This window comes from Python bivittatus, unplaced genomic scaffold, assembly GCF_059951505.1.
Source record: "Python bivittatus isolate LINGU-HERP-01145 unplaced genomic scaffold, Pbiv_v1 ctg000610_np1212, whole genome shotgun sequence".
In the NCBI taxonomy this organism is placed as follows: Eukaryota; Metazoa; Chordata; class Lepidosauria; order Squamata; family Pythonidae; genus Python; species Python bivittatus.
The window spans coordinates 38137449-38161403 of NW_028277088.1; the positions used below are offsets into that span (position 1 = coordinate 38137449).

General features: G+C 40.0%; 2 protein-coding genes across 9 annotated transcripts in view; one reads left to right on the forward strand and one right to left on the reverse strand.

Annotated features, from left to right (window-relative positions):
* The window catches only part of NGLY1 (N-glycanase 1), a 25345-nt gene extending 18925 nt beyond the window's left edge, over window positions 1–6420 (reverse strand). The window contains exons 1-2 of one of the 2 annotated variants that reach the window (XM_007428956.4): window positions 6112–6420; window positions 1268–1382 (exon numbers count right to left, since the gene is read on the reverse strand). In XM_007428956.4, the coding sequence (XP_007429018.1) occupies window positions 1268–1382; window positions 6112–6239 (243 nt within the window). In that variant the 5' untranslated portion in view covers window positions 6240–6420. The remainder of the gene's footprint in view (window positions 1–1267; window positions 1383–6111) is intronic. The other variant, XM_007428955.4, reaches the window with a different exon arrangement.
* OXSM (3-oxoacyl-ACP synthase, mitochondrial) lies at window positions 6039–14521 on the forward strand. 7 transcript variants are annotated; one of them, XM_088150807.1, is made up of 4 exons: window positions 6039–6132; window positions 7747–7869; window positions 8811–9823; window positions 11687–14521. In XM_088150807.1, exons 2-4 carry the CDS (start codon window positions 7837–7839, stop codon window positions 12087–12089), a joined length of 1449 nt encoding a protein of 482 aa, XP_088006933.1. In that variant the 5' UTR covers window positions 6039–6132; window positions 7747–7836; the 3' UTR covers window positions 12090–14521. The 7 variants fall into 7 exon arrangements, with proteins under 7 accessions (XP_088006933.1, XP_025022870.1, XP_025022871.1 ...); XM_025167103.2 differs by having other exon boundaries at window positions 6108–6132; window positions 7747–8450; window positions 8813–9823; XM_088150806.1 differs by lacking the exon at window positions 6039–6132 and adding an exon at window positions 6458–6708.
* Window positions 14522–23955: the final 9434 nt, after the last annotated feature.

Here is a 23955-nt window from a genome sequence, read left to right on the forward strand (position 1 = left end):
AAGGTTGCAAATGATGATCACATGACAGTGGGATGCTGCAACCATTGTAAGTGCAAGCCAGTTGCCACTCAGATCATGATCATATGACTGCAGGGGTACTGGGCCAGCCGGAACTTTGAGGACGGGTCATAAGTACCACTCATTCAGTGCCGCTGTAACTTTGAATGGTCATTGAATGAATGGTGGTTAAAAGAGGACTACCTGTATGTTGAAAACTGCTAGTTTCTACTACTGGGGAATTAGCAATCTACAAACAGAATCACTGAAATGGAAGGGGAAAATTTAATCCTCCCAATGATGCTGAAACCCATTAGTGGGGGCACAGCGTTAGTTTTCAGCTGCCATTAGTAATGGGAAAATAGTGCCAGGTTTCTCAACTAAGCAGCTACTGATCCGCGTTCTAAAAGTTGGTAGGCTAAGAAAAGAATCACCTTATTTGGACAGGTATTTGATAAACAGCCAGTCTATGCACCTTATAATTTGAAGAAAGGCAGTTAAGAGAAAGAAATCATTTTTATGAACTTACTAGCAAGAAATTTAGCTTAGAACGCAATTGCAACAACAAAATAATTCTAGATAACGGAACGTTTGTGTTCTGTTATTATACACAGCATAGGAAAGAATTTGTTCTGCCATAAAGTCCTCCAAGTACAATGTGTATAATATACACAAAACCCTGGGTTCTAAACACAACTATGGTCTTTTTCTCTTTGTTGTGTTGTATCAGCTTCAAAAGGAATGCTGGTGAAATATCATTTCAGATATCCCAGAATTGGAGTAGAATGTAAAATGCAGTGAGGAAACAATCAATCAATCTATGGAATCAATAAAATGCTGCAAAAAATATCTGCTATCCTAAAAGAACTTTCAGGGCACTTTGAATAGCTTAAGAACATAAAATATAAACAGTGCCCTGCTGGGTCAGCTCTTTGGCCCATCTAGTCCAGCAGCTGTTCTCACAGTGATCAACCAACGGTACAAGGAAGCCCACTAGTCTCCCAGCAGACTAATTTGTGTGTCTATACAAATTATAATACAGTTTATAATATAACCAAGAATGGTTGTATATGGCATATATATTGTTTAGATTATCAAAAGAATAGAAGTTGGTGTCATCTTAAAAAATGGTCAAGTTTTCCTTAGCAAATAAAGCCTGAATAGGGCCAGAATGAGGAAACACAAGTATTCTACAGTGAGGGTGAGAATAATGAAAAGTTTCAAAAGGATCAAGTGAAATTCTTCTAGGTGGCAATTTCAAGGTACCTACCTCTTCAAACCCCATTTCAAACAGACATTCGACCGCTCCTCTGACAGGCAATAATCTAGTGGAAAATGCTTGATTTCCAATCCGAATAGATCGATATTTTTCTTCATTTGGATGTCTGGTTAGAGTGAAAAGAAAAACAGAAAACTATTTAAAGAAATTATTTTTCTAAGGTGTGCTATATATTTAGAAGCCAAGAACACTGCTCTCATATTTTAGTAACAAACTATGGCTTTCTGCTGACCCCAAATGTATCCTACCATGACTCTTTGAGTTCCATGGAGATGTTCCTGGATTCACAATTCTTAGATATTATTATTTATATAGTAACTGAAGTCTGTTAAACAGTTTAAAGCCTTTCATTGCTTATGTTCACAGAAACCCTGCATGATAAAACAGTATTTTTTTAAGGGAACATAGCTGGGCTAATCACATTATTTTGCCATATTTGCAACAATTCCCTCTAGTCCCTCTTACAACCATTCTTCAATCAGGAGATCCTGCTCATAGTCACTCACACACTGATCAGCTCTTGGATACATTACCTTTTGCAGTGGGCTATCCTTGAAAACCCCTAGAACCACAGTTCCTAAACAGGGTACTGCAGCAAACTCACAGGAATGCCATGGGATATTTTAAATTTTCAAGGGAAACACAGCGATACTCAAAATCTGTCAGACACCACACAAACTGCTCCCTGGAGGTAGTTCACAGTTGTAGCCTAGGGCTCTGTGAAAAAATTACTGAGACACTAAGGGTGCAGTGAACCAGGAAAATTTGGGAATCTCTTCTCTAGAAACTATAACTGATCTAGAATGCAGCAGCATGTCAGACCTTCAAGGTAGATCACACTAAGAAACCAATGCCATGTACGTCAGTACTACTTTTATTTACTTTATTTACTACTTTTATTTATTTATTGTTACTTCATTGTAACAGCTATAGTAACAGACTCTTGGAAGCCTGAATGTGCTCCCCCCTCTCTCCCTCCCTTTAACTTTGTGTGAATTAGGAAGGGGCTTGTCTGAGACATTTACTCAAGTTACTTTCTTGGACTGGGCTCAGCCCACTTTTATCTGATAAAATTGTTGCCTTGATAGCAGCGCTTCCTCCTGTCCTTCACAGCTACAGGTAGTCCTCAACTTTCAACAATTGGGACAGGAATTTCCACTGCTAAGCAGTGCTGAGGTCGCAAAGCGCGACCATATCGCTTAGCGATGGCGATCCCTGCAGTCCCAGTTGCTGTCATTAACTGAATCCCACGGTTGTTAGGCAAGGCAACTTCCTGCCAGCTTCCCTTAACCTGGGCAGCAAAGCCTGGAGAAGCCGGCAGGAAGTTGCAAGTCCCACACCAGCAGGCAGGTAAGTGGCTGCTGCCAGGTGGGGGAGGAAGTGAGGGGGTGTGCGGGGGTGCAGGGGAGGGTTGGTGAGAGTGCACGAGGATGGAAGGGTGTGTGCGAGAGGCGCTGCGTGAGTTGAGGAGGGTGAGCAAGAGGTATCGTGCAGGTCAGGAAGGATGGGCAAGGGTGCAGTGCGGATTGGGGAGGGTTGCGGGGGAGCACAAGAAGTGCCCCACGGGTTGGGGAGGGTGCGCAAGAGGTGCCACGTGGGTTGGGGAGGATGTGCGAGGGTGCGGCATGAGTTAGGGAGGGTGTGTGGGGGTGCAGTGGGGTCGGGTACATAGGGGTGTGGTGCGGGTTGGGGAGGGTGTGCAGGGGTGTGTGTGAGTGGCCAACATGGCACAGGTGCAGAGGGGCTGGGAAGGGTGCATGGGTGGGGGAGACTTATCCCAGTAATTTGCAAACTTCCTGCTGGCTTCCCCATTGACTTTCTGGGGTGCTTGGCAACTGATGCTTGGCAACCGGTCGTAAGTGTGAACAGGTTGCCAAGTGCCCAGATTGCGATCCCATGACCATAGGGGTGCTGGGATGGCTGTAACTTCGAGAATCAGTCATAACCACCATTCATTTAGCACCATCGTAACTTTGAATGGTTGCTGAACGAATGGCCATAAGTTGAGGACTACCTGTATTCCCTCTACCCTCTACACAGTCTGAGTAGCTACACACAGATTACATGATGACCCTAACATCACTATTTCAGGGGCTGCATTGATTACCAGCTGATTTCTGGGCAAATTCAACTTTAATCTTAAAGCACTGGTTGCCATTTTAGAGTCCTACATGATCCGGGATCTGAGTAACTTTGAGACTGCCTACTCCCAAGAGTATCTGCCTTTCAGTTAAGATCTGAAAGAGAGGATTCCCTTTGGGTGCCTATTTCTGAAAGAGTGTTACCATCAGGAGCCATTAAACTGGGACTTTTCCATTGCTGCCCCACTCCTTTGAAACAGCATTCCCCCAGGATAAGATTGGCCCCAACAGAGGAAAGCCATCAAGACCACATTATTCTAGAAAGGCTTTGGGGATTGATATGAGTTGTGAGATCTCCCTGTATAAGTGACAGTTTACATAATTTTGGAATGTAATTCCTGAGAAAGCATGATTTGTGTTTTGTAAGAATTATGTTACTGTTGTATTTGGTTGTTATTTTAATCTGTTTATGGAATTGTACACTTAAGAGCCAGTTTTAATTTAAGTAGCATACATACCTGAATGATAAATAACAATTTGTGTTTTACTGAGATCATAATTAGTATAGGCATTATGTTTGCTAATTTGTCTTACTATATTTGAATCTTCCTTTGCTCTTGTTTATAAAGCACTTAATGAAAATTTTGAGAAAATCTGAAAATTCAGTTAAGCCAAAATATAGGAATTGAATCATTCAAGGAGTGTTCTGCTGCCATTTTCTAAATAACTATATTGGCTGGCAGGACATTTATGGACATGGTTTAACCTTCTGATGCTTCTGCTTAGACTCCTAAATAGTTTAGTACTGCCCCTGCCTTCCCCAAAAATGCATTTCCTCTAGAAGACTTCCTCAGAGTTCCCTGACTTTTCAGTGTAGACAGTAGCATCCGAAATGTAAAAAACTTTTTTAGCTAACTGTAGTTGAGGCCAAATTTGAAGTTTTTTCAGCAAATAGAAAGGCCTTTATTTATTTACTTTCTATTTAGACTTCCTAATGTATGATCTAGCTGGATTTAGCTAGTGATGAGCACTGCTTTAATCTACTAGGAAAGGACCTCTATTTCTCTCATCTTTCTTCTCTAAGAACTACATGTAGTTATGCTATTTTTTTCTCTGGGCTTCCAAAAATGGTTACCAGTTTCTGAATCAGTTGTCTTTGTCACATGGAAAAGCCTGAATAGGTCATTTTCTTGACTTAGTAACCTTGTTATTTGCACTCCAGAACAAGAATTCAACAAGAATCCACCTGTTCCCTCTAGTGGGAGAAAAATTGTGAAAGTAAAAACATAAACAAAGCAACAAAATCCAAAGAATCTTGTAGCATTATATAATACATTTATTCTTTGTTGCTTTTCCTGTAGTATCAGCTACTCCCTCTAAGGAACTCCTTCTCAAGAGTGTACTAATTTCTCCCATTTCTGTCCATGGCAGGTTTAAATAAGGTAATTCTCCCAGTTTTGGATTTCAGTGAGATTATTTTGCCCATAATTAGATTTCTTTAAACACTTCTCAATCAGAACTTATTTCAGCTCTAAGAATAAGCTGGAATTCCCAATTTTAACATATTCAAATGTGTTTTCTGCTACACAGAACTAGATGGGAGCAATACAGTGATCCATATTTCTTCAGAAACTGTCCATGTCAAACAGCTCAGAAGTTTGGATGAGAATGAGGATCAAATTAATCTCATCTGGTTCTCTGCAACTTAATAATTACATTTTTAATATATCCCAGGCCATACATATGGTTTAACAAACACTAGTAACACCCTTCCCCAATCTGGTCTACCATCTGCATTGGCCAACCCCTGTAATTTCTAACCAACAAGAGAGCTACCCCACACATCCAGAGGATACATGCGAGCTATATTATTCCAATCTTATCCTACAGTCTTATCCTATCCTATCCTACAGTCCTTATCTTGCAGGATTGTTCTTACTGATCTATGAATACTGTGGTAATAAGTGTTCCAGACAGTTTTCTCAGGCATCAGTTAGACACCTCAAATAGTTAAATGAGAATAACTATGTAGAACCGGGGATATGCCTGGAGCACTGATTGTTTTTGTCCCTCTCAATTGGCAACAGTTGCATTTCAAGACAACCTGCCCCCTTTTCCATTGTGACATTACAGCCTCCGAGCCAGCCTTAGGTGTTTAATTTTTAAAATGAATTCTACTGCAATTCCAGTTATACTAAATCACCCTGCTCTCCAACCTGAAAGCCTCACAAACATTATTTAATGGAGAAGAATATACACTCTGCACATACCCAGAGGTTCTCCCCAGCTCTCAAATTTGCATGTAGCTTGAGGCAAAATAGGCAAAACAGGCATCCTGTTTTAAATTCATTTCCCTGGAAGGAATAAGCTACTACAAGAGATTCACCGATACCACAATCTAATGGAGTTGCTGGGATGCAGCTTCGTATTACACTGAAGAAATGAATGGGCAAACTAGTAAGGCCACAGCAGTGCTATATACAACACAGATCTTAATGGTGCCCTGTTCTCCCTTAAACAAGTGCCAGGAGAGAGAGTTCAATTTGCAACTGGCCGAGCACAAAATAGGGAATTCTGCAACAGAATCATTCTTTTCTCAGATGGGAGCCCGCCCGCGACGCTGAACACAATTATTACGCCCGCGATACAGAAGGTTTTTTTTATACCCAGGACAGCCCCGTCCCGACAGCCTTCGCGAAAAGACAAACGCCAAACGTCGCCACCTCTGTTTGACGAGCCCTCCGTCCTTCTCACCTGATGATATTATCCGCATAGGTAAGCAACAAGCCCGAGGCCTCCAAAAACGTTTCTCTAGTATTCTGGCAGAGCTCGCTTACTGCTCGCGAGGGCGCTGGAGTGGCAGATCCCACCGCAGCCGCCATCCCATTGCAGTGGCGTTTGCCTACCAGAGTCTTCGCCAGAGAGAGGAAAGAAACTTCTCTTTCGTGGCGCGCCCGCCCTCACTCAATTCTAGATCTTGCTGACTCAGGCTACCATGCCACTAAGGTGGGGCGGGCAAGCGAAATTTCCCTTCCCCGCCTTTCAGAAACTTCTATGGTGGCCCAGAAAGGGACGGTGGTGACGCAGCTGTGACAGGAACGCTTTTTTCCCCCTCAGTATTGAGCATGCGCAGCAGTGAGATTGCCACCCCACACCTCCTGGCCGATTTCCTGAACCTTGTGGGTAGAGAGGCGGCTTCTTGCAGGGATTTGACGACTGGGCTGCAGAAATCCGGACGACCAGATGGCACTGAGAGCAAAGTAACCATTCTTTGTTGCCAATTAGCGTGGTCTGGATTTTTGCATCCCCAAATATGGTAACCCTGTTGCGTTTGTAGCCCATGCTGTCTGGGTTAGTATTTTAAGCAAACCATGTTTCGCAATGCTAATGTCTTATGTCTGCCTGATATGTGCTGCGGAGTCCAGGCAATCACTAGATGAGAAGAAAACTCTTTCCTGTAATCTAGTGCTCATTCAGCTTTTGCAGCTCAGATTTGGTAGCCTTAATCAAAAGGCACTATGGATCTTATCCTCGTTATTCCCCTGTTTTTATTTCCTTCTAAGAAAACAAGATGGAAAAAGATGAGGGGAATCAAGATGGTTTATAAATGGAAGACACTGTCATCTGGATCCCTTTGGTGAATGAGGCAAAGCAGTTGTATAAATTGCATGATGACAAGCCTCATCTTAAGGCATCTAGGCTGCAATCCTAAATGTGCACCTTAACACAATTGTTCATATTTAAAATGCTACAAGATTTGTGTTTTTATTTTCCTGTAAAGTTAAATCCCACTTACCTCTATGGGAGTAACTTTCCAAATCTATAAAATTGCACTGTTTATAAGTGAAACTTGGAGCACAATCCTTATACATGTTTCCTGAGCCGTAAGCTCTACCAAATTCAGTAGGGCTTAGCCTTAACCTTGGTAAATCTGTTGCTTGTACAGTTGAATTTTGCTAAACTGGAGTTAAGATCTGTCAATACTGGATACTCTTATTACCACAAGAAATAAGCAATCTGGAGTTTTCCAAATATTGCTGAATAGGTGTGTCAATCAGCATGGCCAATGAGAAGGGATACTGGGAATTGCAGTTCGGCAACATCTGTAGGGTCACAGAGTTATTTACGCTTGTATTTACAGAAAATACAATTTAAAATCTACAATTAAAATAGAGAGTATATCAGAGCATGTATATTAGCCCAAAGATGACATAAAAGACTTGTATAGATTAGTCCTTGGTATAAAGTAGACAGCAAGGTTATAAATTATTTGCTACTTGCTACTCTGATTTTGGATACCTGATCCTTTTTTTTCTATGTTCTCTCCATCATAGATCTGAATCCTTCATTTCAAGTTAACCTATTTGTTCCTTCATTATATATTTTCAGAAATGCTGAGATCTATATAAGACGTACATTGGGATCTAAATAGCCTCTTGCAGTAATTAGTTCTATGTGCTGAAGAGGGGACTTACAGATATGCTGTGGACAGCGAGAGGACCTTTGAAAACAAGTTATGTGTTATATAAGCCTACTAAACACAAAGAAAAAAAAGTTCTTATGCACATGTTTCAGCTCTTATGTGCTTCTGAACCAATTCATGGCTCTTGCCCACCCCCCACCCCCCCACCCCCCACCCCCGGAAAAAGAAGAAACAGAAAACGTATAAACCAATTTGTCTAAACTTCAGAGTTTTATATAGTGCCAACCAGGGACACGAAGCAAATTGCTTATCATAAAGCTGGCTACTGTAGTATGTTTCTTGAGGATGCTACTGACTAAAAAGTGATTTCATCAACATATCCATACAGTTTTCATGGCAACAATGTCCTTCCCTTTTCTAGGATCTTTTTTAAACTTCTGAGTATTTTCCAGCCCTGGGATTCTCTGATGGGGTCCAATCCAATCACTAACCATGCCTGACTCTGTTTAACTTCCAAGCTAAAGTGTATCACAGTATATATAAGAAAACTTTGGCATAGTGAGCTATTCTTCAGATTCCAAGGCTTTATTTTCCTAAAGAGCAATAAAATCCCAAAGTTGATCAAGATCTTGCTCTACTTCAAAATATTTCCAGGAAAGATATAATGATGGTAGGCAAGACTTTATGTAAAGTTTGAGCTGAAAACTGTCATGTATATATTGCTTTTTGAATTTAATACATGTTCTAGTATGATCAAAGGGTCATTTCTTTCAGATTTTATGAATAATTTGACACTGGAATGTGTAAATTTTTTATGAGAAATCCTGACCTCTTGTCAAATTGCAATCAGAAATTCTTCAGTTAGGCTTGAAAATTAGAACGTAGTAACCATTTATTTTATTTTATTTAAATTTACATTATCATATGTTGCATGTTTGATAGATTAACACTTTCTTTTACTGTTTTAAGAAATATAAACTTTTCCCATGGGTGAAAGCTTGTAAATAATAATTTTATTTTTTCCCCCCATAGGAGGAAACTTTGGCGTAGTGCAGTGATGATTCTCCAGCGCTTGAGAACTGTATTCAGAGCTACAAGCCTCTATCTTTCTAGTTCACAAGGACAGCAGGGTTCAGAAATCAATAAAAGATGTATGAATACTAGTGTAGCTGCTCATGGTCGAAGAAGAGTTGTTGTCACAGGTATAGGATTAGTATCTCCTCTTGGTGTTGGAACCCAGTTGGTTTGGAACAATCTTCTCCAGGGAAATTGTGGCATTGTTGCTCTTGAAGGGGAAGAATATTCTTCTGTTCCTTGTAAAGTTGCTGCTTGTGTCCCAAAAGGGGTTGGTGAAGGTCATTTCCATGGAGAAAACTTTATATCAAAATCGGACAGCAAAGCTATGTCTTCTGCCACCATCATGGCCATAGGCGCTGCTGATCTGGCATTAAAAGACTCTGGTTGGTCTCCGCAATCTGACCAGGATAGTTTGAAAGCTGGTGTGGCAGTAGGAATGGGAATGGTTCCACTGGAAGATATCTCCGATACAGCCTCAACATTCAAAACAAAGGGTTACAACAAAGTCAGCCCGTTCTTTGTTCCAAAGATTTTGATCAATATGGCTGCAGGTCATATTAGTATCAAACATCAACTGAAAGGACCCAACCATGCTGTGTCCACTGCTTGTACTACGGGAACACATGCCGTGGGAGACTCTTTTCGATTTGTGGCTTACGGTGATGCTGATGTGATGTTGGCTGGAGGAACAGAAGCTTGTATTAGCCCATTGTCTCTAGCTGGATTTGCCAGAGCTCGGGCTCTGAGCACTAGCTTTAACTCAGACCCTCAAAAAGCTTGTCGGCCATTCCATCCACTAAGAGAAGGTTTTGTCATGGGAGAAGGTGCTGCGGTTTTGGTTTTAGAAGAATACATGCATGCTATCCAGAGAGGAGCTAAGCTGTATGCAGAAATTTTAGGCTATGGACTGTCAGGTGATGCCTGCCACATTACAGCACCTAATCCAAATGGAGATGGGGCTTTAAGGTAACAGCCATTATCTGTAAATAGTTGTAAAGTTACTTGCTATATTCTATTTGATAGTATAATTCCCTAATGCCTCTCAGATTTTGTGACATACTAGTGTATGGTACTATTTGAGATCATTAGGGAGTGGATTAGCAATAACTGAAGCCTTTTGCGTTCTTCCTACAATGAGACAAGAATGCAAATATTAGCCCTGGAGTCTTTACAGGAAATAGGCTATGGGGATCCCATCTTCTTGAGACCATGCCATCTCCCTTCAGAATCAGCCTCTGCTTTTAGGTGCTTAACAATAATGAGAAAGGTCACAGATAGAACTAAAGAAGACTCCACTTCTTTGGTCCCTCACTAATTTTATAATGGCTTTCTTTCTGGCTGACCAGGGGACTTTTATATGGGAACATCAACTAGCTAATCAAGAGATCTGGTTGCCGGAAAGAGGATGCCAGATTTTGTGTGTGTGTGTGTGTATATAGATATAGATATATGTCTCTATGTGTGAAGAGTCTGCTGGCAAAGAGAACGTTGCAGTGCCATGGTCAGTGAGCAGATACTTCCTGTTACTTATTCTGTGACTTGCTATTTACCCTATAACCAAAGTATTTTTACTGGGTTAAGGCTAGGGATGACATGGATACCAACAGCCTTCCTTTAAGGTGACTCCTTCTTCAGAGATTATGTAAGTGGTACACTGGTAGAGAGCCTGATTAAAAAATGCCGTCCCATAAAGGGGTTAGATTGGCACCAATACATTAATTATTGAGACATCTATTCATTCTCCTGTGTTTTTGATGGATGGTAGCTATTTTTATTCCTTTATTCCCCTGCTTCTTAGGCTTTATAGTATAACCTCCTTTATACTGCTGTAGGTTTTTAATTACTTTTCCAAATGCATTATTATTCAAAATACATCAGTTGCTCTGGATAGTAATTTATACCAAAAGATCAATATACCACTACTTAAAGTGGTCTGCAGAGCTTCATTTTTAAAAAGTGATTGAGAAACGGCTGAACCAATACTGGTTGGTTAGTTTAATACTGTACCTGTTTTTCATAATTTGGTGAGAAGTGTTATTAAAGTGTTAAGAGGAGCTTTTATGTAGGAAGGATGTGAAACTGATGTAGTTTTAAATTTGTACTTGGACAATTTAATTTGAAATACTGTTGTGGTTATTGGGGATAATCATGAGACAATCACACTGTCTCATTCTAAATAAGGAAATAATTATGAATTATATTGTACCTACGCAGTGTGTTAGAACTTTCATTGCAGAAAAAGTTAAACTAATCTGCCTTATTCATTCTTAACAGTGATGAGCTTCCCCATTATGGAAAAAAAAATACATTTACCACTATTAATTAGCTGTGCTTGTTCAGTTCTAAGATACATGGCAGGTAAGGAGAGACATAACATTTGATGAAATATTCCGTCAAATAGCACAACCAAAGTTTTAAGATAATTAGTCTTCAGCTCACTAGGACTGAATTTTCTAGTTCCACGTTAATCTGGCAATAGATACTATAGTATAGTATATTTCAATTAACATTACTAACAGCATGTTTATTTGTGCCTTAAAGACCCAGCCTAAGAATTCAATTTTTAGTAACAGGTCTCTTGTGAAGCCCTTCATGCCATGCTGAGTCCTGGTTTGGATGGTAGTCTCCTAATCTCCAGAGCAGCTTTGAAATGTGGAGAGGCGGAGGATTGCAATGGATAGGATCCCAGAAAAGCTCATTTACATATATGATATTTTATATCCTGTCAGCGTTGTGGTTTTAACGTTTAGTTACTTCCACGCACAACAAATGGATCAAAATAACTTTCTTGTATCAGATAATACTAATGTCTTCCTTTGTATTCCAAAGGTGCATGTCGGCAGCAATGAAAGATTCTAGAATTTCTCATGAAGATGTAACTTACATCAATGCTCATGCCACCTCCACTCCACTAGGAGATGCTGCAGAGAATCAAGCTATCAAAGAGCTCTTTAAAGATCACGCCTCTGCTCTTGCAGTCTCCTCAACCAAGGGAGCAACGGGTCATCTCTTGGGTGCTGCAGGGGCTATCGAGGCAGCTTTTACTGTTTTAGCTTGTTACCATGGAATTTTACCGCCTACTCTAAATCTGGATCAGACAGAGCCGCCATTTGACCTCAATTATGTTCCACTGGTAGCACAAGAATGGAGAAGTGAAAAGCGGCGTATTGCTCTCAGTAACTCTTTTGGCTTTGGTGGAACTAATGCATCACTGTGTTTTGCTAATATTTAGTCTTGTAATCTGTATGTGTAAATACCATTATTCCCTCTTCCATTTACCTATAGCCAAATATATGTATATATGTAAATCTTTTTGTCTGTTTTTTTCTACTCTTCCTACCATTTTGACTAGTGCTTGTTTGTTCTTTAGGATGCATTATTTCAGCTGAATTTCTGAGGATCAAACCCTCTTCATTAGAAGGATATAAAAGGTTTCAAATTCAGAACATTTTGAACTCAGAATACCCCACAGGGTTGAAACAGTTGTTTAAAGTTTGAAATGAGTGAACACCCACTCTGAATCAAACAAGTAAAATTATGGTTGTTTTATCCTGTTTCTATTTTGCTTTGAATTGTTAGCTACCCAGAGTCATGCACAGGTGGTCCTTGACTTACGACTATCCATTTAATGATTGTTCAAAGTTATAGTGGCACTGAAAAAAGTGACTTACGACCAGTCCTCACACTTATGACCATTGCAGTGTACCCATGGTCATGTGATCAAAATTGGCAACCAGCGTGTATTTTCAAAAGTTGCAGCATCCTGTGGTCATGTGATCACCATTTGTGACCTTCCCAGGGGGCTTCTGACAAGCAAAGTCAATGGGGGAAGCCAGATTTGCTTAATGACCATGTGATTTGCTTAACAACTGTGACAAAAAAGGTCATAAAATCGGGCGCAACTCATTTAACCTTATCGCTTAGCAACAGACGTTCTGGTCCCCATTGTAATCGTAAGTTGAGGACTACCTGTATATGAGATAAGCAGCCATATACATTTATTAAATAAATATACCCCTGAATTTCTTTAATCTAGTTTGTGCCACATTTATGCACACTAGAGAGACAGAAAGAGAGGCTATTCAAGGGTGTTTTTCCATTTTTTTAGTTCCCTTTCTTCTGCCTGTTTCCTATTTCCTTCTGTTGTATAACATTTCTTAGCTGACTATTTTTTTCCTTTACTTGAGTAAGTGGATGAGTGTCTGGCTTCTGTGAAAAGCCCTGAAATTCATGTTTTTCCAAACAAACAAGAAGTTTTAACTAGTGGAATTAGAACCTTAAAATACTCAAAACTTTGATATTTAACAAATGGAAGTATTGTCTATATAATTTAATAAATTATTGCATATTATAAAGTGTTTGTGCAACACCACCTTGGTAGCAGTGGTAAAATGGAAATTTTTAAACAAATTTAATCTTGAAAAAGCAGTGATAGGAACGTGTCTTAATGTAAAAATAATTTAAGCTATTTAATTTAAACTAGTAATAATAATAATACCAAACAGGCAGATTAACATAAAGAAGTTAAAGATTGTGTAATTTTTCTGCTCACCATCTCTGAAAATAGTATTATTTGGTACACTTTACTACAGTTTGTTTATGTCCTACTAAAGATACAAGTAGTAAAAAATTCTAACAACAAGTATTCTTCCTACCTACCATCTTACCCATGTTTCCATTTCTTTTCTAGATCAAATGTAGATGGTAGTCCACTTAAATAATTGTTTCCTATTTTTATTCATTTATTTATTATTTTATTCAATTTCTATAGCTGCCCATCTCAGACAAATGACTCTGGGTGGTGGACAAGTGACTCTGGGCGTACATTTATGATTTAATTTAAAATTAATTTAAAATAAAAAAGGCGTACATTTATGATTGGGGCAGATATTGGACTAATATGTTGTCATCTAAATCAAAACTCCAAAATCGTCAGTCTCCAGAGTAAAATATATGAAATGTGGAAAATAATGTCTAAGTGTATACAACTAAATTGCTGTGGGTTAAAGAATGTTCTTGTGTAGATAGAGCCATTATATAGTCTCTTGGGTGGCACTGGATTTAGTTATAGAAAAATTAAGGCAGAGGTTGTGCATTCTCTTTTGTTTCAGAAGCAGATTTGAATTCTTGTCAAGTTTCCAGACTTACGTGTCCTCAGAGCTTATGGCAACCTCTGTAAATCTCCTTTTTTTGTGTGCCTTTGAGTCAGTTTTTGATTCCTGATGATTGCCTGGACTTGTCCTTGCACTTTTCTTGGCAAGGTTCTTTGGAAGTGGTTTGCCACTGTCTGCTTACTAGAGCTGAAAGAGAGTGACTGGCCCAAGGTCACCCAGCTGGCTTGGTGCCTAAGGAGAGACTAAAAATCATGGTCTCCCAGTTTCTAGCCCAGTGCCTTAACCACTACGCCAAACTGGCTCTCAGTTGTTAAAAACTTTCTAATAACTCAAGTGATCTTTTCATCAGGTAGCCCAAGGAAAAATGCTTGTTGTTAAGTGCCTCATAGAAATATAATAAATCAAAGGAAACTGGGCAAAGAAATTACAAGCTATTAAAAACCCAAACAAAATCCAAGTCAAGTCCCTTATAAAAATATCACTGTCCCCATGTAACCTACATATGCACACCAGAGCTCCAATAAATGAACACCCTGGCTCCAATGCCTGGGGGAAGAGCCAGATCTTCACATTTGGGGGGGGGGGAAGATGAGGGCTACAGTGGGGTAGGGGAGAGTAAAAAGCCTGAGGAGTCATATGACACACATCTATTGTGTTGTATTTGCCATGCAGACCTTTTGAATTGGACTTGGTATCCTATTGTAACCAATGCAGTATTGGAAAAACACATGCTACTCTCATGTAACATGTCATCAGCTAGCTCTGGACAGTCCATGTTGTATCAATTGTAGCTTCCAGGTCATTTTCAGAGTCAGCCCAGTGTAGAGTGCATTACAGTAACAAAGGTGAGTGGTGATAATGGCAAGAATTACTGTTGCCAAGGCTTTCCAGCTCAACTAGCACAGCAGCCTCAGCTGAGCAAAGGCTTCCTTAGACATGGCTTCTACCAAGAGGAACTGGGAATCCAAAAGGCCCCCCAAATTGCAGAACCCCTTCCAGAGCTAACACTTGGGTTGTTACTGAGCCAAGGACAAAGAGCAATCTTGGGATTTAATTTGTGTTTGTTTCTACCCATCCAGACCCTCACAGCCTTCAGGCACCAGCTTAAGTCTTCCACAGCATGTGCAACTCAGCCTGGGTTAGCAATACAGTGGTACCTCGGGATACGAACTTAATCCATTCCGTGACTCTGGATGTATCCCGAGTTGGTCGCAACCCGAGGCAATTTTCTCTTCAGAGCCTTACTCCCGCCAAGCCTGCTCTGCATTTTCTTTGGAGCCATGCTAACACGCACACCAAAAACTTTCGCAAAACACCGCAAAACACACCACAAACCTCACCAAACGTCTCCTTGCTACCGCGATCTCGCCCACAGGAAGCCGTGACCGCGTGGCAGCAGGGAAAATGGCCGCGGATCCGGTTTGTAACCCGAGGTAAATTTTTCCTGCCGAAGCTGGTCGTAACCCGAAATGTTCATTAGTAGAGGCGTTCGTATCCCGACGTACCACAGTTAAGTATCTTCAGCATATTGATGATACCTCACCCCAAACTGATGGATGACCTCTCCCAGCAGCCTCATATAGATGTCAAAGAAGCTGTTTGTGGCATCCTACACTACCCACCAGCCCAACTATTCCACTAATTCTCTCTAGAAACTTCCTCTAATGTAGCAGTGGAAACAGGAACCACTCCAAAACAGTACTTCTAACTTTCAGCCCCATTTGCAGTCCCAACTTGCTGAGTATCAAAAGCCCCTGTGAGGTCTAAAGCAGGGGTTCTCAAAGTAAGCCCTGCCAGGGTAATTTATCCGGCCCGCCCGCCTGATTGGCCGCCGCTGCTGTCTGTCAGAAGCGGAAGTGTCGTGGCTGTGTAAGGAGCTGCAGGAGATGCACGAGGAGAGAGATCACAGAGCCGGACTATTCTACATGACAGGTATGCCGGGTCTGGGGGCTCTCCTCCTCTCCTCATACTCCATGGGAGGGACCCTCTGTGCAGGGTGATCGGTGGGGTCCAGGGCGCCCTATTACTTTCTCCATTTGGGCTGTGTGAATTCGTTCATGTTTTTTTCAAACTATAGTCTGGCCCCCCAATATTCTGAGGGACCGTGAATTGGCCCCCTGTTTAAAAAGTTTGAGGACCCCTGGTCTAAAGGATGAAGAAGGGTATGCGCCCATCCTGATAAAGGTAATCTACCAAAGTGACCGGTGCTGCTGCTTCTGAAGCTAAGCCATGCTACCTCCCATACGTTTTTCCAAGAAAGAAAGATCTGAGACAGGGTGATAGTTATCTAGTATAGCTGGGGCAAAAGATGGCGTTTTCATCTCATCCTCTCTTAAAGATGTGTCTACCATCTCTTGGATCCAGTTGCTCACGCTCCTTCAGCAACCTAAAGTACCCAGAAAGGGCATGGATCCAGCTCATAGGTAGCAGCACTCATACCATAAGGAACCCTAGCCATTTTCCTTTGGTGTTTGGTCACATGTTCTCAGTTAATACTGATGCTATACCAATCATTGTATTAGATTCTATCTTATTAGGTTATCTTGCTCGGGGAAGACCCTCAGGTTCAGAGACGGACATCTTGGGGATCTCATCCTTTCCTTTGGATGCCACCTATGATCCTGTGTACTTATATCCTGCCTTTGATTATTCCCCCAAAACTTTCTAAACGTTTGTCAAAAGTTTTCTTATTGTTCTGTCTTTTCTTCAATATATTCTGTAAATGTAAGTGCTTTTATGACTTCCAAATATTCATATCAGTTAGCTTGGAACATTTCCAAACATCCCAGGCATTTAAGGCAACATATTGGTTTTTTTCCCCCCTAGGATTTATTTGCTGCCTTTCCACATAATACACAAGACTGCCTATAGCCAGTGTAAGCCATATAGTATAAATAATAAGTACTGATATATTACAAAACAGGTCAGGTAACTAGATTTATTGAAATGTTTTTATGAATGAGAAATAATACACATAGTGATTATCTGTATAGAAGGGAAAGTGTCATAACTGAATTCTATAAATAACATTACCAATGCAGGAAACATGTATGAAGCAGATAATTCAAGCCAAGCATATAATAATTTTTGGCAAGTAACGCATAAAACATCATTCCAACTTCTCTAAGAACCATGATTAATTATATCTTTGGAGAAAATCTATTTTCTGCTAGGAGTCAGTAAATAATAAAGAAATGTACTGGTATTACTTGGATACTGTAATACTTTTGAGAGGCAAAATAATTTTACAATGACAGCCAAAATGGAGGGATCAAGATCCGAAGCATCTCATACATCAAGCTGAATGCCATTCTAGTCAATATTTTATTTTCATATATAGCCCTTCATGTCACATTGAATCCTGGTTTGGGTGGGGATCCCCAAATCTTCAGAGCAGGCCTGAAAAGTGTTAAGGGAGGACTGCAGTAGATAGGATCCCAGAAAAGCTCATTTGGTATGGTATGTTTGGACCTGGCCAGTAATACCAAGAGTTCTAAAAGAGGTTTTTACAAGCAGCCCTAACTTTCTAGACATCCACACTGTTGAAATCTAACCAGAATTAAACAGTAATGAAATGGCATTGAGCAGTCATGTAAGACAGCTGTTTACAAAATGATCTGCAATAGGGGTAATTCATTTAATGCTCCTTTAATGCACGTGTTATGTGTGCTGTGGAGCTCTTTAAGAAGAATTTGATCTTCAGCCACTGATCATGCAGAAATTCATTACTGGTGCTTTACAATTTTTCACTTTAAGGGTAGAATCACTTGGATCTCAAAATGTCAATCTGAGTTGGGGAAATCTTACTATGAATCATCGATGGCAGATAATATTTCTTACAGCATAAGGAATGTTATGTATGTGCCACTTATAACTTGGCAAGAAAAGTTGCCATTCTATACCTTTGCTTTTGGTAAATATAATATTGCATTTATTTATCTTATTTCATGGTGGTATTTATATCCCACCCTTCCTCCAGGAACGCAAGGCAGCATACATGGCACTACCAGCTCCAGTTTTGTCCCACAACAACCACTTTTGAGCTAGCTTGGGCTGAGAGTGAGCAATTACCCCAAAGTGGTCCAATGAGCTTCCATGGCTGAGGATTGACTTGAACCTGCATCTCCTCAGTCCTAGTCAAACATCTTAATCACACTGACTTTCTTTTTAAAAATAATGTCCTCAGAAGAGTTCTAGTACAGAAGCACATGAGCAAACATGCTTAATTTTCAGAAACAATTTTTGGAACAATCCAGCATTCCTCTTTTTCTGATGATACAAAAGCAAAATTGTATTATTTCTTAATTAAATGTATATCAGATCTTTCTTCCAGGAGGAAATGGCAGGCAACCATTCTTATAATATATGGGATATTATGTATGTATGATAACTAGGCAAGGGCAGTGCCAGTAGATGTCTGCTTTCACCATATGCTCCTTTGATGCATCAGATCTTTTATTTAATTAATATATTTGTCAGATTTCCTTCAGGAGCTCAAGATGGCATATGGAACACTTCCTGTTCCAGTTTTTCCCACAACTCTGTGGACTAGGTTGGGTTAAGAGAGAGTGACTGGCCCAGAGTCTTCCAGTGAACTTCCATGACTAAGAGTGGACTTGAATCTGGATCTCTAGTGCTTAACCACCATACCACATTGGCTCTGGTTTTTACATGGAGTGGCAGAGAAGAAACATATTGTGAGTGATCAGATTGACATTCTGATAATAAATTTCACCCATTGTAAGTTCTTTATTTAATAAAAGCTCTATAGGATAGAAAAATGTAAACAGATACATTTTCCCCCATGGAAAATTAATTAATTAGAAATCTGATATACTGGACTACTATTCTAGAAATACCAAAAGTAGACACAAAACCCCTAGACTAGTTGGCCAAAAAAACTTAATTTGAACTATGAGCAAATATATCCCCTTTCCATTTGTCACCACATATTTTAGGTCAACAGAGAAGCTGCCTGCTTCAAGAAATATAGAGAAATAATATTAAATAATTCCCAAAGAGCAATTTAAGAAATGCTTGGTATCTTGGCACCTTCGAGTTCTGAATCCTGCCCTGACGTGACTCTGTTCTGATGTCTGTACTCTTCACTCTAATCTTAATTTAATCCTAATTCTGATGTGCTTTGGAAGTCTAGATCCTGGTAAGACATGAATCCTGGCACCACCTGCGAACTGGGAGTTTTTGCCTATTGTCTGATCACCCTGAACTTTCCTAGAATGCATGATGATGGTTTTAAAATGGTTTCTTAAACTAGACCCTGTTTGGAATCTGTTTTGGTTTTTTTTTAAACTCCCACCCCACCGGGCATGCATCATCACATGCAAGCACACTAAGTAGACTTATTTTAGGTGGCAATTCATGGGCTGAATATCATCAGTTCCTGATACAATGTATTTTCTGTGGTGTAACCTAAATAATCACACTTTGAACAGATGTGTGTATTTTGAAAACAAAGGACCAGTCTTATTATTTAAGTACAAAGAAAGGAGGAAGGAAGAAAAAAAATCTAGGCCATTATGAGAGAAAATTAAACTGACCACACGATGGCACTAAATCCCTAGTAGTAAGTTTGCTTTGTATAGTGTAAATTAGAGAACCAATTTTCTCTTATTAAACTATTTTTTAAAATCAGAATATATGCTATGAGATAAGAAAGAATGAACAGAAGAAATGACAACAGCAAAATATCCATATGTCTGGCCAAGTGAAAAACATGAAAAATATACAAGTAGCCGTTGTGATTCACAGAGATCCCATTCCAGCAGAAAACCATTGATAACTAAACCACAAATAAGAATTTGAAGGTATGGGAATTGAAAGGTTAAGTTCCAAAGGCAATGTTCATCTTCCTCCTACAAACACTTTCTCCTTCTTCCTCCATAGCTATCTGCACCATTTACTTGTATTTGCTGTTCCTCCTCTTCATCACTTAGTCATGGCAGATTGATTAGCCTTATCCCAAGGCTGAGTGTGATTTCTTTGTGGTAGCTGGCCTTCTTCAGAGTGACCTATTTGGGTGGTGATGGAGAGAATTACCTTGCTTACACCACATGGCTCACACTGGCTTTCTCTGCCCTGTGCAGCTCTGTAATGAACTTAGTGGAGGGGCCTCTCAATAACTTCACTAAATGCTAATGCCACTTGCAGGCCATGTGCAGTGATTGGAATGAACTGTGAGTGGTCTGCAGGCTACACTGGCCTCCAACAGTGCAACTGAAAGATCACAAGGCGTAGTCTGCAGGCAGAACTGGCATCCAACAATGTGATCAAGTTACCACTGCAAATGGTCTTTGGATACCACTAGTATCCCTTAGGGCCCATTTGCCACTACCTGTATGAATAAAGTAACAAAAAACAAGGCCAAAAGCCTTCACACATGTTCTGGTCTCTATAGTTGATTATTATAGATATGTAAAACCACAAATAATGTCTGTGTGTGTGTGTGTGTGTGTGTGTGTGTCTATGTGTGATGGGTTGTACCATTCTGGATGACAATCAGATGTCAACAAAGACGTAGAGTTTTTGATATCTTTTTGATGCCATCTAGTGCTTATCTGTAGATCAAGTTAGACATAAAAGTTTCAAAAAGTGCCTTAACACTCAACCTACTACAGCACAACCAACACAAGCTATGAAAAGAATAAAACTGCCATATATCAGAAACATCTCAGAAACAACCAACAAACTATTACAACCACATGACATCACCATAGCACACAAACCAACTAAAGCCCTCTAAAACCTCTTAAGTAAACCAAAAGATCCAATAGCCCAAGAAGAAAAAAACAGAAGTCAGCTACAACATACAGTGTAAGGACTGTAACAGTCACTATGTAGGACAGACAGGCAGAAGACTAGCAGAACGCATCCATGAATACTAACTAGCAGTCATATGACACAATGAAAACTCCTTCATCTCACAACACATGGACAGACGTAATCATAGTTTAAACTGGGAAACTGTCAGCATCTTAGACCAAGCTAAATCCAAAAACGTGAGGGAATTCCTGGAAGTTTGGTATTCAGGTAAGTCAGCCATCAACAGGCACATAAACAACATTTACACACTATTTAAAAGAGACAATAAAAAGCAAACAAAAAGGCCAGAACACCTCTTCACCAGCAATCAACACTGAGATAAGTAGGGATTAACACCAGGATTAACACCAGACAAACAATCAAGCAGTAAACAACAACCTAACCTAAGAACTACCAGGAAAAAAACAACTCTCCCACCAGCACTGGCAGGACATGCCACTGTATGTAAACAGAGAGCAAACCCCACTCCCTTCCAGCACTGAAGATGTTACCTAGTCAGGTAATGAAACATCTGCAAGAAAACAACCAAGCACAGAGAACCCAAGGACTCCAACCCTGAGCTACGTGTTTTCTCTTCTATTGGTATAAAAGTTTCAGCTAACTGTATATATGTTCTTAATGCATTGACTGAAATGAAGGAGCTGAATTTTTTGAAAGCTGAACCAAATTTCAAGCTACCCATTGTCTCTCAGACACTAGTTTTCCAGGTTGCTCAATGTAAGGGTAGGAAATGCCAACTGTACATGCGAAGATATCAGAGCAGATGAATCTGTGGAAGCCCAGAATGGATAATATTTAAGAACTTTCATAAGAAGGGACAAAACGGAGTTGTAGGGCCCATTTCCCATACAGAAATTTTAAGATTTTGTCCCTTTCCAGATAGAAAGGAAAGCATTCCTGTGTAAAGAAACAAGGATGTCTAAAAATTAGGGCAAATATAATACTCATGAGGTTTGTAGCCTTAGGCTCAGTCTCAGGGTAGTGTTTGTTGACTGAATGTACAAATTAGGAATAAGGGTATTTGGTGTCAGATTTCACCTAACACTTAAAACAAACGGAATGATGGCTTCCCCTGCTTGAGAAAATAAAAGCCATATTCCCCAATCTGTTTTTTTACTGCTAGGAGCTATTCCAGCTATCAACACCACTGATCACACAGCCAGCTACCAAGACAGAGATAAAACAGAACCACCATTTTATCAGCCAGATAAATAATCTACCAAGAAGACAGCACAATCACTCGCCAAACAATACTGAGCCACAGGATCATATGATCCATACACATGCAAAGAAGGCAAAGCAGGAGGATATATATACCCTGCCAAACAACGAATCTTATTTTTCCCCCCAAACTCCTGTACTGATTATATGATCTAATAGGGTATGAAATGTCTGCACCCCAACAACCAAGCTCACAGAACTCCAGAATACAGACTTCCAGCCTGACAGAGCAAAAAAATGAAATGTAATAATCTTTATATCAGCAAAACCAAACCATACAGTTTCTTTAGATATAGAATAATTTAGACCAGTAGTTAAAGGTGCTAGACTAAAATGTAAGAAACTGAGTTCTAGTCCTTCCTTGGGCAAGGAAGTCAGCTGGGTAACTTAGGGCCAGTTGCACTCTCTCAGGCTGAGGAAAAAGGAAATGGCAAATCACTTCTGAAAATGTTGCCAAGAAAACCACATGGGTTTGTCCATGTGCTCACCAGAAATCAAGACTGTCTTAAAGGTACACACCCACAAGTAGTATTATAGATTAATTGAAAGGGACTGGGCCTTCTAAACATACTGCTGCTTTTCATCACCATCCATAGTGGGAAGATTCTGCCATGGACAGCTAGATTCAGGTATTTCCCAAGAATACAATTGCAGTGTCAGAACATTTTGCTAGGGCAATCATAAGTTGCCTGCTGTGCTATTTCTTTTCAACATGTCAACACCTTAAGATTTTTAAAAGGCTTAACATTGGGCATGAGAGTAATTGTTCAGTTCTATGTGCTACTGTGCTGGCAATACGTGTTTGAGATAGCACAGAAGAGATTGCAGTGACATTACTATATTTTGATTTGCAGCATTGAACTGAAGTTATGTACTGACCAATAATACCATACTGAAACAGAAATCTGGCAGAAATGCTGAACAAGATACAGCAATTACATACTAGCTTCTGTGTAAGGAAGTCACAGGACTGAACACTAGGAATATGTATTGCTTACTTTCAAAGGCAAGTTCAGTCTTCTTGGAATCAAATCTTTGATCACAGTCCTCTGTGCCCAATATGTTGGATTGTAATTTTAGATGGCGTGGACAAAAGAAACTTTTGCCCTTTGTAAGAATTTGGTAGCCACCATTGTTCAGACAACTTTGGAGTATGGAGAATGAAAGAAAAAGGAGTTCTCAAAGGATCTGTTTATCAAGCTTCAAATGGAGAGGTAATATATGCATGCAGTTTAATCATTTGGAGATGCAAAGAATAATGGACAGCTGCAATATTTTCACAAAACATTTATGTTTAAAAAACAATCATGGACTCAACTGACTGGGCCAATAAAGGCTTTTGTATATGTTATCTTTATAGCCCAGAGGTAGTGCTATGGTATGTTTAGGCCTCAGGGATGGGCCACAGTGGACTCATTCTCATGTTCTATCAAATGTAGCATGAAGATGTCCTACTAGTTATTTTTAAAGGACACATCCTTATGATGGTGCATTCAACACATCTCCAGGCCACTATAAGAACAGCATGCTTTTGCTTTTAGCTGTTCTGGTGATAAAATAGTGTTTTCCAGTTTCTTTTGATGCAATTCTTGCTGAATGAACAATCTACGATGCCTTATAAATGAAGCTCCTGATGACATAGTCAGGAATTGGCATCTGCCTAACTGCTTTTGACTGCTTTGGGTTTCTGCAGGCATACCACTTCTCCTCTGGTTTCTTGGCACTGTCCATGGCCATTTTGGCTTCATCAGCGAGAGAGACTAGATATCTGTTTTCCAAAGAGACATCTGTCTGAGTAATGCTTGACCGGTGCTTCCCAAAGTGCTTGGCAGGTATTGTGAGGGTTCCTCCTTATGAACCCAAGGCTACTACTATTTTGAAAGAGTGGTAGATCTGTCTTTCCAGTTTGGGGAGAAATTGACC

What these genes read in the sequence shown, in the direction of transcription:
- OXSM (XM_088150807.1), top strand. Translation starts at nt 7,837, where the DNA reads ATGCTGTGGACAGCGAGAGGACCTTTGAAAACA. An exon ending in CGAGAGGACCTTTGAAAACA is followed by an intron (nt 7,870 to 8,810) that starts AGTTATGTGTTA and finishes TTTTCCCCCCAT; the next exon opens with AGGAGGAAACTTTGGCGTAG. An exon ending in AATGGAGATGGGGCTTTAAG is followed by an intron (nt 9,824 to 11,686) that starts GTAACAGCCATT and finishes TGTATTCCAAAG; the next exon opens with GTGCATGTCGGCAGCAATGA.